At 38.3% G+C, this 13,851-nt stretch overlaps 2 protein-coding genes across 2 annotated transcripts; both read left to right on the plus strand.

Annotated features, from left to right (window-relative positions):
- The first annotated feature begins 3,637 nt into the window (after positions 1 to 3,637).
- LOC118797555 (odorant receptor 131-2-like) lies at positions 3,638 to 4,597 on the plus strand. The gene has a single exon (XM_036556921.1). The coding sequence runs from the start codon at positions 3,638 to 3,640 to the stop codon at positions 4,595 to 4,597; it is 960 nt and encodes a 319-aa protein (XP_036412814.1).
- Positions 4,598 to 10,895: 6,298 nt separating this feature from the next.
- On the plus strand, positions 10,896 to 11,849 carry LOC118797566 (odorant receptor 131-2-like). Its single transcript, XM_036556924.1, has one exon. The coding sequence runs from the start codon at positions 10,896 to 10,898 to the stop codon at positions 11,847 to 11,849; it is 954 nt and encodes a 317-aa protein (XP_036412817.1).
- Positions 11,850 to 13,851: the final 2,002 nt, after the last annotated feature.

The following is a 13,851-nucleotide window of genomic DNA, read 5'->3' on the forward strand; positions in this document are numbered from 1 at the left end:
GTACAAAAGTGTTTAGACCCATGGTTATCCAACATTTCTTTTGAAACATTGGGTATTAATAGGGGTTTGTGTGCCATTTTCTGCAGTAACATCCTCTACTTTTCTTGGAAGTCTTTACACATGATATTGGAACACTGCTGTGAGGATTTGATTGCGTTCAGCCACATGATGGCTGATGTCCTGATGTTGGACTTGCTCCATCACTCCAGAGAACACAGTTCCACAGTCCAGTGCTGGGGGGCTTTATGCCCCCTCTGGCTGACTCTTGGCATTGGGGATTGTGACCGTAGAGCGTCCCATTCTGTCTGCACTACTTTTCTGTGGAGATTACACAAGATATGCATGCACAGTTGAACACTGGTGTCAGCAGTGAATGCACCTTAAAGTAGCTGAATTCACCAATGAAAACAAATGTCTAAATACTTTTGGACATACTCTATATTCTCTAGTGAGAAGTAAACAACTTCTACAGCAAACTATTAAAACATTTCCTAAAAAATTACACCCCCTAACTCATACACTCCCTTCAACAGATAACGCATGTTGCCTGTTGTTTTGTAGCCAGTTATACCTTGATGTTTTTTTTGTTTGTTTGTTTGTTCTTATTTTTGGAAATTCCATCCACTCATCTTTGTACAGTGATTCTTGTTCTGAAATATTTTTGAGCTGTCTTGCAGGCACCGTACGTTGAGGGTCTGCCAGATTTTAAGTGATGGTGTAAGTCAGGGAACTGTGAGGTCCTTTGCAAAAGCTTCAGCTTGTGTTGCTTTAAGTACTTTCTCAGTGGATTTTTTAGGTATGTGTTGGACTGTTATCCTCTTGTAGAAGCCGGCCTCTTTTTAGCTTACAGTTTCTTGACTGACGGTCACATTTGCTTCCAGATTTGCTCTCCATCCTTCCTTCTACCTATACAGTCTTTCTTGTGCCACTGGCTGCTGTGCAAACCCAAAGTATAACTGATCTACCCCTTTGCTTAACAGTTGGCAAGATGTTCTTTTCACCAATCACTATTTCTTCATGTTCTGTTTTTTTTTCCCCCAAACAGACATTTAGTGATTGTGGTGAAACAGTTCCATTTTTACTTGAGCGGTCCACAGCACTTGTTTTCAAAAAGCCTCTGTCTTATCTGGACATTTTCCATACTTTAGATGTTGACTTTTGTGATGAGGTCACATATGATGTTCACTTCTGATGACTCTTCCATGCAGATCATGTTTGTGAAAGCAACGCCGCACAGTACAGTAGTGCACACCCACCCCTCTTTTAGCAAAACCTTCCTTCTGTCTTTTGCTGTCACATGAGGGTTTTACTTTGTCTTTCTGAACAGCATGCAGATAGCTCTAGGTTTTCTTGGTCTTCCTGATCTTGCCTTGACTTCAACAGATCTCATTAACAGTTGTTATTAATGACATTCCAGATGGTGGAAATTGTGACCTGAAAGTGCTTTGATATCTTTTTATAGCCTTCACCTTTGTAGGCATCACTTAGCTTTCAGATTTTCAGAGGCAGCTGCTTACAGGAGACCATGGTTGTGGTTAGTGGAGTGTTAGTGCAAAGTTTGAAGAGGAAAAGAATTTACTGTGTGCTTAATTTTTCATCCTCTGACATTCCTCTGACATAATTCTTGACCTGCCTAACCAGTTCTAATGAGTCATTTAGGGTGTGGGGCAGGGTGTCCAGTCTGATCAGCAAAGGGCCAGTGTGATGCAGGTTTACATTACATCAATAAGGTTAGACACCACTAATTTAAGGCCTAATGATTTAATCACTTTTGCATATTTGTACCATGTACACAAAATAATACATCTTTCAAAGAGAGTTTTGGGGGGCTTCCTATACACCATTAAATAAAATCTTAGACCAGCTTTGACGTTTTATCTTACTGTAAGGACATATCCAAATAGGCAGTTACAGCAGACCATTGAGATGCAAAGGTTGTGAGTCTTGCATGTAAATTTATAGTTAATTTTTTCCATTAAATGTACACATTTAATCCTCTCTAGCCACAGGCTTGTGGCTATGGTTTAATCCAGAATAAAATAATCATATCCTGTCTAGACAAAAGTATTGGGTCACACCTCCTAAATACTGAGTTCAGGTGTTTCGGCCACACCCATTGCTAACAGGTGTATAAAATTAAGCACATAGCCTTGCAATCTCGATAGACAATCACTGGTACTAGAATGGGTCATACTGATGAGCTCAGTGACTTTAAATGTGACACTGTCATATGATGCTACCTCTGCCACAAGTCAGTTTGTGAAATTTCTGTCCTGCTAAATCCGCTCCTGTCAACTGTAAGTGCTATGATTGTCAAATGGAAGCACTGAGGAGCAACAGCAGCTTAACCACAAAGCGGTAGACCAAGAAAACTCACAGAGTGGGGCTGGCGAGGCCTATCCTCTGTTGAATCACTCACTAAAGAGTGCCAAATTGCCTCTGGAAGCAACATCAGCGGACAAACTGTGTGTTAGGAGCTTCACAAAATGTGGCCTAGCAGCTACACACACGCCTAAGATCAAAATGGGAGTGGTGTAAAGCACGCCGCCACTGGACTCTGGAACAGTGGAAATGTATTCTGTGAAGTGATGAATCACACTTCTCCATCTGGCAGTCTGATGGACGGGTCTGGGTTTGGCGAATGCCAGGAGAATGTTACCTGCCTGATTGCATTGTGGCAGCGGTAAAGTTTGGTGGAGGAGGGATAATGCTGTAGGGTTGTTTTTCAGGGGTTGGTCTAGGCCCTTTGGTTCCAGTGAAGGGAAAACACAATATTTCAGCATACCTGGATGGGTCTGTGTCTTTTCTAAACATCTGAAAACCTTCAGTTGTTCGCAATTTGTTTGGAATGTTCACATGAGCCCATGTCTGTGACACAGCTAATCTCAGTCCTGGTAGATTCCAATGATTGTGTCCTTGTCTTTGATTTCTTAAGAAATCCAGATGAGTAATCTTTGTAGGCTCCATCATTATCTCTAGATATATAAAATAACACAAAAATGGCCAACCTGATTCAAAACATGGACTACAAAGTTAAAAAAAAAAAAGTATATAGAAATGTAATTCACACCGTAAGTGCCAATACTAATAGTGTATTTTTGTGCATTTCGTTCATTTCTTGAACTGTTTTTTTGTAAAATTGTATCAGTTGTTTATCCTTTTTATGCTTGAGTGATTTTCTTTAGATACAAACACAGAGGATAATTTGTTTGACTTTTCTCCATTCTGTGTTTCTTTTGAGCTTTAGTTAGGCCAGTTAGGGAGCAACCTGGTGAGCCCATTCTTGATGATTAATATAATTGCTAATTGATTTGGTGAAGGCTTTTTTTTAGTGGATGGCATTTTTCAGAAATTTCTCCTTTCTTTCTAAAAAAGGATTTATTAGATAATATTAAGTGTTTTAAATATTTAATTATTAAATGCCAATGCCAACAATGTTGCTGTGCAGTGCTTAGTGAGGAAACATCATTGCCCCACCCTTGAGGTCTTCAAAACATATAAATACATGAGCTATTTGACTACAAGTGCTGCACACTGCTTTAGCCTTTTCTGTGACTTCCATATTGACTTTCTGGGTTTTCAGTGGGGTTAATCGTTGCTCCATCTATTGTTGTGTCTGTATGTACCTTTCGCAGAAATGCAACTCACTGTAAACAGCAGTTTAAATATGGACTTATTGATGTATACTGTTTTGATACAAATGCCTGTGTTTCAGGTATTGGTGGGGATTTTCCTCTTTGTGAACTGCCTGATGATATTCACCTTTTTAAAAAAGGAGGTGTTCAGGGAGGACACTCGCTACATTTTGTTTGCACAAACCCTGTTTGTTGACTCTGCTTTCATGGTTGTGAACGATATCCTTTTTATTTGCTATAGTTATCAGTACCGCGTCCACATGATTCCTTGTATTATCCTCTGTTCAGCAATGGCTTTTCTTTACATTTGTACTCCACTGACTCTTGTGGCAATGTGTCTGGAGCGCTATGTTGCTATATGCATGCCTTTAAGACATGCTGACATCTCTACCAGCAGGACTAGACGTTTTGGATTTCTTATCATATGGGGTATCAGCTCCATAGCTCCATTGTTCAATTTTATAGCGTATCTCTCAGTGGTACAGTCTCATACTTTGTTCTCCTATGCTTTGTGTAGTATTGAGTTAATGTTGGGGGAAGAGTGGCTGGCACAAACACGTGCTTTAATTTTACAGATCTTTTTCTTCTGTATGATCATTGTTGTTTTGTTCACTTACATCAAGATAATGATTGCAGCCAGAGCTGCCTCCTCTGACAATAAGAAATCAACCAACAAGAGTCTCAGAACTGTGCTCCTTCACACCTTTCAGCTGTTTCTGTGTATAGTTCAGTTTGTAACACCCTATATAGAAAAGGAATTTTGGAATGGTGATATCATGGTGTTTTTCAATGTAAGATATTCTAATTTTGTTGTTTTTATGATTGCACCACGTTGCCTCAGTCCATTGATTTATGGTCTCAGAGATGAGAAATTTTTCATTGTTTTAAGACATTATGCCTGCTGCGGTTTTCATAGTGTTTCCCAAACTTTGCCCATTCAAAGCAAAATAAGACCTAACTAAGTCATTAAATCAGCGTTTGACAATTTTGCATCATATTTTACAATATATGTGTAAATGAAATGAAAATGCAAAACTCTTCACTGTAATCTTACATACATTTAATGTTAAGTAAATTCTGCAATAGACAATAGAATAATACAGTGTAAGAGCATTTTTAGTTAATGGATGTCTTTTTTTACTCTTTGTTGCCAAATGTAACCTTAATCTACTGTAGAACATTTAAAAAAAAAAAGAAGTTACAATTCTGTGATTTGGGGAAAAAAATAAATGAACATGCAGAAGACTTTCATATAGAGAATGATTGCTAAAGAGAGATTGTATCATTCCTTTTTTCATTCAGTACCACACAAACTGTTGGATATAGCATCTGAAACTTTTAACCAGTACAACACCTGGGCATTGTTGAAGTGTAAAAAATAAAAAAAACTATGCAGAGAGCCTTACAAGCAACTGCCTTAAGACGAAGTGGAGTGAGGTACAGCAATCAAGGCTGTGTTCATTGCTGCTATGAGATAAACCCTTTACCAATAAAGGTTACCTCCAAAGAACAAGGCAGCACAGTTCAGTCTGCAAATGGTGAGATGGTTCTCTCCTTCGCAGCAGGTGTCAACAGGTCAACAGCCACAAGTTACAGCTTCATGCTTGATAATAAAAGTAGGGTCCCTAATTCTGTGTTTACCCCAGTGTTTCTCACCAGATCAGCCATTTATATTATTGTTACTATTGTTGTTATTATTATTATTATTATTATTATTATTATTGTCATAATTATTATTGTTTTTGTTGTTCATGTTGTGACACAGAATTAATACTACTATTTATAACAATAATTATTATATTTTCTTATATTACATATTTACTGTATACAACTTAATTACTAATGTATAGTTTTGCTAATAATACTCTTACGTTGTTTAATTGTGCTGTTGTTATACAGACTTGATCTGAGCCCAGGCATATTAAATACTAAGGCTTATTATTAAGTAACTACAGGGACTTCAGTGCAAAATGGTGGAACTATTCTTAGGTTATCGAAGGTTAAAATAAACCCTGGGCTCGCTGGTGGTCTCTGGTCATTTAAAAGGTTCTGTATTTGATTCTGTTAACATGTTTAAAGGACAAAAAAAAAGTTTTTTTTATTTACAAACTATTCAAAAGACTGGCTGCTGTGCACTGTCACATTTAACATTGTTAAAATGAATTACAATGTGCTTGCCATCCAGTGCACCAAAACAAATTAGGAAATTAGGAAAATTCCACTTTTCCGGGTCACAGCAACCCTCTAAAGCTTTTCTGTTGGCAGTGGCGTGTATTTGTCCTTCATGTGTGTCCAGGTGAAATCACGTGTTTTTGATCATTTTTGGCACAGCTGACCCTGCCGAGCATTAGCTTGCGCCAGTGGTTCTAAAGGAGTTCCCTGTACTCATGAATCTGTTAAATGCAATGCAATGCAAAACTATTGTCATTGATACATCTTTTATGTTTTTTACAGTTTCTAACTATGTAAGTAACTATGTAGACTGACTATACGATAATGACTTTGACAGAGAAACATAATAGTCAGATAATGTCATCTCGATTTAATTAGATTTTTTTTTTAATCTTAAACACACTGCCAGTTGCTGCTCTGGGTTTACAGGCTTCCTGTAGTTTGTCTTTTGCTTCATTAAATGAGGGGCTAGTATCTCCAACAGTGATTCACATTGACTTGCCAACATCCAGAAGTGCTCATTCAGCTCTTGTATAAGGTGGTAAAGCTCTCCGGGCTCCTTACTTTTTTTCCAAAATCGGGTGTACCCAAAAAGGGAGGTACCTGTTTGCATTTTTCTGTGAGCAGCAAAAGGACATCTTCATCATCTGAAGAAGTCATTTTGTGAAACAAATGTGTGCATAAAAATTCCATCACATCCAGCATTTATGGTTTTGATTGCATTTTTGTGCCCTAATTTCACGTCACTTTCAGTGTGTAATGGCTTTTATTTTGTGATCATAGCGCAAGTGCAAAAATAACACAATAGATCACATCACTGGTGAATGTGGTTGTGATAGAAATATTTTTGGAATTTTTGTCACTGATGTGCTACTTCTGATCATGTGTGGATGGAGAAATATCTAAATGACTCTGAAAGTGTTGTTAAGGCTCGATTCACAAATGTCAAAATCGATTTTCTAAGTTTTCATTTATAACGTAATGTTGACTGAACGCAAAAGGTGGAACTTGGAAGTGCAGAAGTGCAGCGCCCGGGCAGTCTGTGATGTGCACATACCAAAAACACAACTGGATGAGCAAGAAATCCGACCCATGCCCTCTGCACAACCCAAATGTTAAGAAGAGCTATTTTGTCCTTTCAACAAAAATCAAACCACTTTGGGAGCCACAACATTTTATGTCTAGTCTGTCTCAGTGTGAGCTAATGTCCTAGTATAGGCTAAAAAATATAAACAACAACACAGACTTACTTTGCTCTTCTTTAAGCTTCAGCTATAGCCGCTTTCCTCACATCTCTGCCAGAAAACTTTTCCTCAAAAGTTGAGTAGTTTCTTGTAAAATGTCTCTCAACATTTGCCGGTAGAACGGGAAAATTCGAAAGAGAAGCTGACTTCATCTTCGTAACTTTTCAGTGTTTGACAGTCTCTCGTTGCAGGTTTAAAATACCAGGATACCAACCGCGCTGTTTATAAATGCGAATAAGTCCATTAATGAGAGCCTTCTAGTTCACTTGCCACAGCATTTCCATTTGTTTTATTAACAAAACATATAGGAAGTAAATTTATTATGGATCATTACAAATACTGTGCTTTAAAAGTATCAAGTCCTCACGCAAGTGAGAAAAAAAGATGCATTTAGATGCATCGATAATCGTTTTATAATTGCATCGCAGCCCTCTGAATCGTGATCGAATTGTAAGGTGTCTAGAGATTCCCATCCCTAATATATATATAATAATGTACAGTAATGTGAAAAAATTAGGACACCCCATTAAATATTCAGTTCTTTATTAAGAATTTACATATCAATGTCTAATCTGGAAAAGAAAGTGATTTAATATTTAATTGCAGGTAAACAACAAAAATTAACCTTGTTTTACTCATTAAACAAAAAATATTAACAAAAATGAATATTTTAGCTGAGAAAAAAGTTAGGACACCCTACCCCCTAATAGCTAGTGTTACCCCCTTTGGCTGAAATAACTTCAGTGAGACGCTTCTTGTAACCATCTACCAGTCTCTGACATCGGTCTGAGGAAAGTTTGCCCCACTCCTCAACGCAGAATTCTTTCAGCTGTAAGATGTTTGAGGGGTGTCTTGCATGTACAGCTGTTTCAAGCCACCCCACAGCATCTCAATGGGATTAAGATCTGGGCTTTGACTCGGCCATTCCAGGGCTCTCCATTTCTTAGTTTTCGGCCAGTCCTTGGTGGATTTACTGGTATGTTTTGGGTCATTGTCATGTTGCAGGGTCCAGTTCCGCCTCAGCTTTAATTTTTTTACAGATGGTCTCACATGTTCCTCAAGCACCCACTGATACATGGTAGAGAGCAAAGGTTTCCTCCTTGCACACCTCCCATGAAAGTTAAACTTGTGCAGTCTCTTTCTAATTTTAGAGGCATGCACTTTCACATCAACAGTAGCAAGAGCCTGCTGTAGGTCCCGTGATGACATTTTAGGGTTTTTTGAGACTTCTTTTACCATCTTGCAGTCTGCTCTTGGGGTGAACTTGCTTGGACGGCCAGACCTGGGCATGTTGGCAGTTGTTTTGAATGTCCTCCACTTGTAGACTATTTTCTGGACAGTGGAATGGCTGATTCTTTTGAGATCTTTTTAAATCCCTTACTAGACTCATAAGCTGCTACAATTTTCTTTCTCATGGCCTTAGACAGCTCTGTCAATCTCATCATGGTGTTCACTCTTACTTCAACAGTCTGGAGCACACCAAACTAGATGTCTGAGGTTTAAATAAGGCAAGCCTCCATCAAAATGCTGAGTAAGGATGTTCTAATCATGTGCACCTGATGTGATACAACTGTGTGTGTCATTTTAAGTGGGAATAAACGTGGGGGTGTCCTAATTTATTCCTCACCAGAAAATTGCATTTTTTTTTTAATTACACTGTGCAGAAAGTTTTTAAAAGTATTTTCTTCAGTTTTAATGGGACACCCTGCCAGCAGAGGGCGACGGCGGCAGGGTGTCCAGCCTGGGCTGCCAGAATTGCTCCACAAAGTCTGTCTTCCCTTCGTTGTTGGAGTGGAAGTGTTTTTTTGTTTTCCTGTTATCTTTTGTTTCGCCTTTCTAGTTCAGCCTTTGTTTGAGCACGCTGCTTTCAGCATCTCTTTTGTCTGCCGTTTGTCGTTTTCCCACCTCTTTTTTCCCCCTTCCTTGAGGTGCTCCTCAGTGATGCAGTGGAAATGCCACAGTGTGCCGATCAGTACATTGGTGGTTTGAACCTGGCTTTGGGTCACCTCATCCACATGTTTCAAACTCACAATCCAGTGCCCCAATAAACTCATTTATCCCTTTTTCTCTCTCTTTCCATTTCTGCACTTGGGTCCGCCTCCCCGCTGTCCCGTAACAGGGGTTCCAGTCTAATCAGTAAAGGGCAAGTGTGATGCAGGTTTACAGTACATCAAAGCAGCAACAATCAGTTGTTTGTAGACTTAGCAATTCATTTAACAGTTGCAGGCAGGTGTTCTGCTCGTTTGGAATGAAAACCTGCAGCACACTGGCTCTTTGTGGATAAGGTTAGGCACCACTAATTTAAGGCCTAATGAGTTAATCACTTTTGCATGCATCTATACATTTGTATCATGCACACAAAAATAATACATCTTTCAAAGAGAGTTTTGAGGGGCTTCCTTTACACCATTAAATAAAATCTTAGACCAGCTCTGAGGTTTTATCTTACTGCAAGGACATATCCAAATAGGCAGTTACAGCAGACCATTGTGATACAAAGATTGTGAGTCTTGCATGTAAATTTATAGTTAATTTTTTCCATTAAATGTACACATTTAATCCTCTCTAGCCACAGGCTTGTGGCTATGGTTTAATCCAGAATAAAATAATCATATCCTGTCTAGACAAAAGTATTGGGTCACACCTCCTAAATACTGAGTTCAGGTGTTTCGGCCACACCCATTGCTAACAGGTGTATAAAATTAAGCACATAGCCTTGCAATCTCGATAGACAATCACTGGTACTAGAATGGGTCATACTGATGAGCTCAGTGACTTTAAATGTGACACTGTCATATGATGCTACCTCTGCCACAAGTCAGTTTGTGAAATTTCTGTCCTGCTAAATCTGCTCCTGTCAACTGTAAGTGCTATGATTGTCAAATGGAAGCACTTAGGAGCAACAGCAGCTTAACCACAAAGCGGTAGACCAAGAAAACTCACAGAGTGGGGCTGGCGAGGCCTATCCTCTGTTGAATCACTCACTAAAGAGTGCCAAATTGCCTCTGGAAGCAACATCAGCGGACAAACTGCGTGTTAGGAGCTTCACAAAATGTGGCCTAGCAGCTACACACATGCCTAAGATCAAAATGGGAGTGGTGTAAAGCACGCCGCCACTGGACTCTGGAACAGTGGAAATGCATTCTGTGAAGTGATGAATCACACTTCTCCATCTGGCAGTCTGATGGATGGGTCTGGGTTTGGCGAATGCCAGGAGAATGTTACCTGCCTGATTGCATTGTGGCAGGGGTAAAGTTTGGTGGAGGAGGGATAATACTGTAAATTTGTTTTTCAGGGGTTGGTCTAGGCCCTTTGGTTCCAGTGAAGGGAAAACGCAATATTTCAGCATACCTGGATGGGTCTGTGTCTTTTCTAAACATCTGAAAACCTTCAGTTGTTCGCAATTCGTGTGACACAGCTAATCTCAGTCCTGGTAGATTCCAATAATTGTGTCTTTGTCTTTGATTTCTTAAGAAACCCAGATGAGTAATCTTTGTAGGCTCCATCATTATCTCTAGATATATACATTTTTCAGAAATTTCTCCTTTCTTTCTGAAAATCAAGGATTTATTAGATAATGAAAATGAAAAAACAATTTAAGTGTTTTAAATATTTAATTATCAAATGCCAATGCCAACAATGTTGCTGTGCAGTGCTTAGTGAGGAAACATCATTGCCCCACCCTTCAGGTCTTCAAAAAACATATAAATACATGAGCTATTTGACTACAAGTGCTGCACACTGCTTTAGCCTTTTCTGTGACTTCCATATTGACTTGCTGGGTTTTCAGTGGGGTTAATCGTTGCTCCATCTATTATTGTTTTTGTACATACCTTTTGCAGAAATGCAACTCACTGTAAACAGCAGCTTTAACATGGACTTATTGATGTATACTGTTTTGATACATATGCCAGTGTTGCAGGTATTGGTGGGGATTTTCCTGTTTGTGAACTGCCTGATGATATTCACCTTTTTAAAAAAGGAGGTGTTCAGGGAGGACACTCGCTACATTTTGTTTGCACAGACCCTGTTTGTTGACTCTGCTTTCATGGTTGTGAATGATATCCTTTTTATTTGCTATAGTTATCAGTACCGTATCCACATGATTCCTTGCATTATCATCTGTTCAGCAATGGCTTTTCTTTACATTTGCACTCCACTGACTCTTGTGGCAATGTGTCTGGAGCGCTATGTTGCTATATGCATGCCTTTAAGACATGCTGCCATCTCTACCAGCAGGACTAGATGTTTTGGATTTCTTATCATATGGGGTATCAGCTCCATAGCTCCATTGTTCAATTTTATAGCGTATCTCTCAGTGGTACAGTCTCATACTTTGTTCTCTTATGCTTTGTGTAGTATTGAGTTAATGTTGGGGGAAGAGTGGCTGGCACAAACACGTGCTTTAATTTTACAGATCCTTTTCTTCTTTATGATCATTGTTGTTTTGTTCACTTACATCAAGATAATGATTGCAGCCAGAGCTGCCTCCTCGGACAATAAGAAATCAACCAACAAGAGTCTCAGAACTGTGCTCCTTCACACCTTTCAGCTGTTTCTGTGTATAGTTCAGTTTGTAACACCCTATATAGAAAAGGCATTTTGGAAGGGTGATATCATGGTGTTTTTCAATGTAAGATATTCTAATTTTGTTGTTTTTATGATTGCACCACGTTGCCTCAGTCCATTGATTTATGGTCTCAGAGATGAGAAATTTTTCATTGTTTTAAGACATTATGCATGCTGCAGTTTTCTTTCCCAAACCTTGTCCATTCAAAGCAAAATAAGACCTAACTAAATCATTAAATTAGCGTTTGACAGTTTTTGCATGATATTTTACAATATATGTGTAAGCTAATGAAAATGCTTAACTCCTCACTGAAATCAAATAAATATATGTATGTATATGTGTATATATATATATATATATATATATATATATATATATATATATATATATATATAATGTGTGTGTGATATGTATATGTATTTTGTGTTAAGCAAATTCTGCAGTAGACAATAGAAAAATGCAGTATTTCAGCCTTTTTATGTAGTGGATTTTTTTTTTTACTCTTTGTTGCCAAATGTAACCTTAATCTACTCTAGAACCTTTTTAAAAAACACAAGTCACAGTTTTGTGATTTGGGGGAAAAAGATAAATGAACATGCAGAAGAAGGTTTTGTATAGAGAAAAAATGATAAAGGAGACATTGTATCATTCTTTTTTTTTCCATTCAGTACTGCTGGATATAACATCTGAAACTTTTAACCAGTACAACACCTGGGCATTGTTGAAGTGTAAAAAAACATATACAGCGATCAAGGCTGTGTTTATTGCTGCTATGAGATAAACGCTCTCTTACTTCTGTTCCTAATATGCAAGAACCACTGAAACCTGACCTCCAAAGAACAAGGCAGCTCAGGTAAGTCTGCAAATGGAAAGATTGTTCTCTCTTTGGCAGCAGGTGTCAACAGCCAGTAGTCACATCTTCAAGCTTGGTAGTAAAAGGAGGGTCCCTGATACTTTGTTTCGCCCAGTGCCTCTCACCAGATCAGGCCTTTTTTTCAAATTATTATTATTATTATTATTATTATTATTATCATTGTTGTTGTTGTTGTGTTGTTGTTGTTGTATGATAGCAAGATATAAGTAATAACAATAATAATCCATATATACACCTTAATCGGGATAGACTAGTCTGATTTGAGGCCATTCGGAATACAATTTCTGTCCAGTTGAACAAGGTGGGTAATCCTGTAAATAATCTGTGAAATAGAATAATGGCCATGTAAACGCCTGTATCCGATTACATTCCCAATAAGAATATACAAGTACATTCATATGTGTCTTAGAACATGACATCTTCCTCTTGTTGCTTGTGTACATGTGAAGTACATTTTCCTGAGTCTGCCATCATGTTAAAGCAATTAAAAACAAAAGAGCGCCAACTGGACTCAAGTGATGCTCTTTGTCATGGTAACGTTTACACTAAGTGGTACTCTACACATGCTTTTTTAGGAATTTTGTTACAGTAAACTTCGAGCTCTTCTGTTGCCAGTGGCATATACAACCCTTTTTCTAAAAAAGTTGGGACGCTGTGCAAAATGCAATGAAGTGCAAATCATTTAAACCATATATTTCATTGACAATAGTACAAAGACAACAAATCAAATGTTGAAACTGAGAAAATTTGTTTTTTGAAAAATATATGGCCATTTTGAATATGATGCCAACAACATGTTTCAAAAAAGTTGGGACAGAGGCATGTTTACCACTGTGTTTCATCACCTCTTCTTTTAACAACACTGTAAGCGTTTGGGAACTGAGGAGACCAAATGCTGTAGTTTTGAAAGTGAAATGTTTTTCCATTCTTGTTTGATACAGGATTTCAGCTGCTCATCAGTTAGGGGTCTCCTTTGTTGTATTTTTCATTTCATAATTCACCAAATGTTTACAGTGGTGACAGGTCTGGACTGCAGGCAGGCAAGTTTAGCACCCGGACTCTTTAAATCCAGAGCAATGTTGTTGTAATACATGTTGAATATGGTTTGACATTGTCTTGCTGAAATAATCAAGGCCTTCCCTGAAAAAGATGTTATCTGGATGGCAGTATATGTTACCAAAACATGTATATATCGTTCAGCATTAATGGTGCCTTCCCAGATGTGCATGTGATCCATACCATGTGCATTAATGCCCACTCATACCATCATGAATACTGGCTTTTGAGCCATGCACTGATATCAAGCTGAGTGGTCTTTCGCCTGGAGGACACAGTGTCCATGATTTCCAAAAAGAA

Source organism: Colossoma macropomum, unplaced genomic scaffold (genome assembly GCF_904425465.1).
Source record: "Colossoma macropomum unplaced genomic scaffold, Colossoma_macropomum, whole genome shotgun sequence".
Lineage (NCBI taxonomy): Eukaryota > Metazoa > Chordata > Actinopteri > Characiformes > Serrasalmidae > Colossoma > Colossoma macropomum.

Coding starts and splice junctions, on each gene's coding strand:
- LOC118797555 (XM_036556921.1), top strand. CDS start 3,638: ATGCAACTCACTGTAAACAGCAGTTTAAATATGGACTTATTGATGTAT.
- LOC118797566 (XM_036556924.1), top strand. CDS start 10,896: ATGCAACTCACTGTAAACAGCAGCTTTAACATGGACTTATTGATGTAT.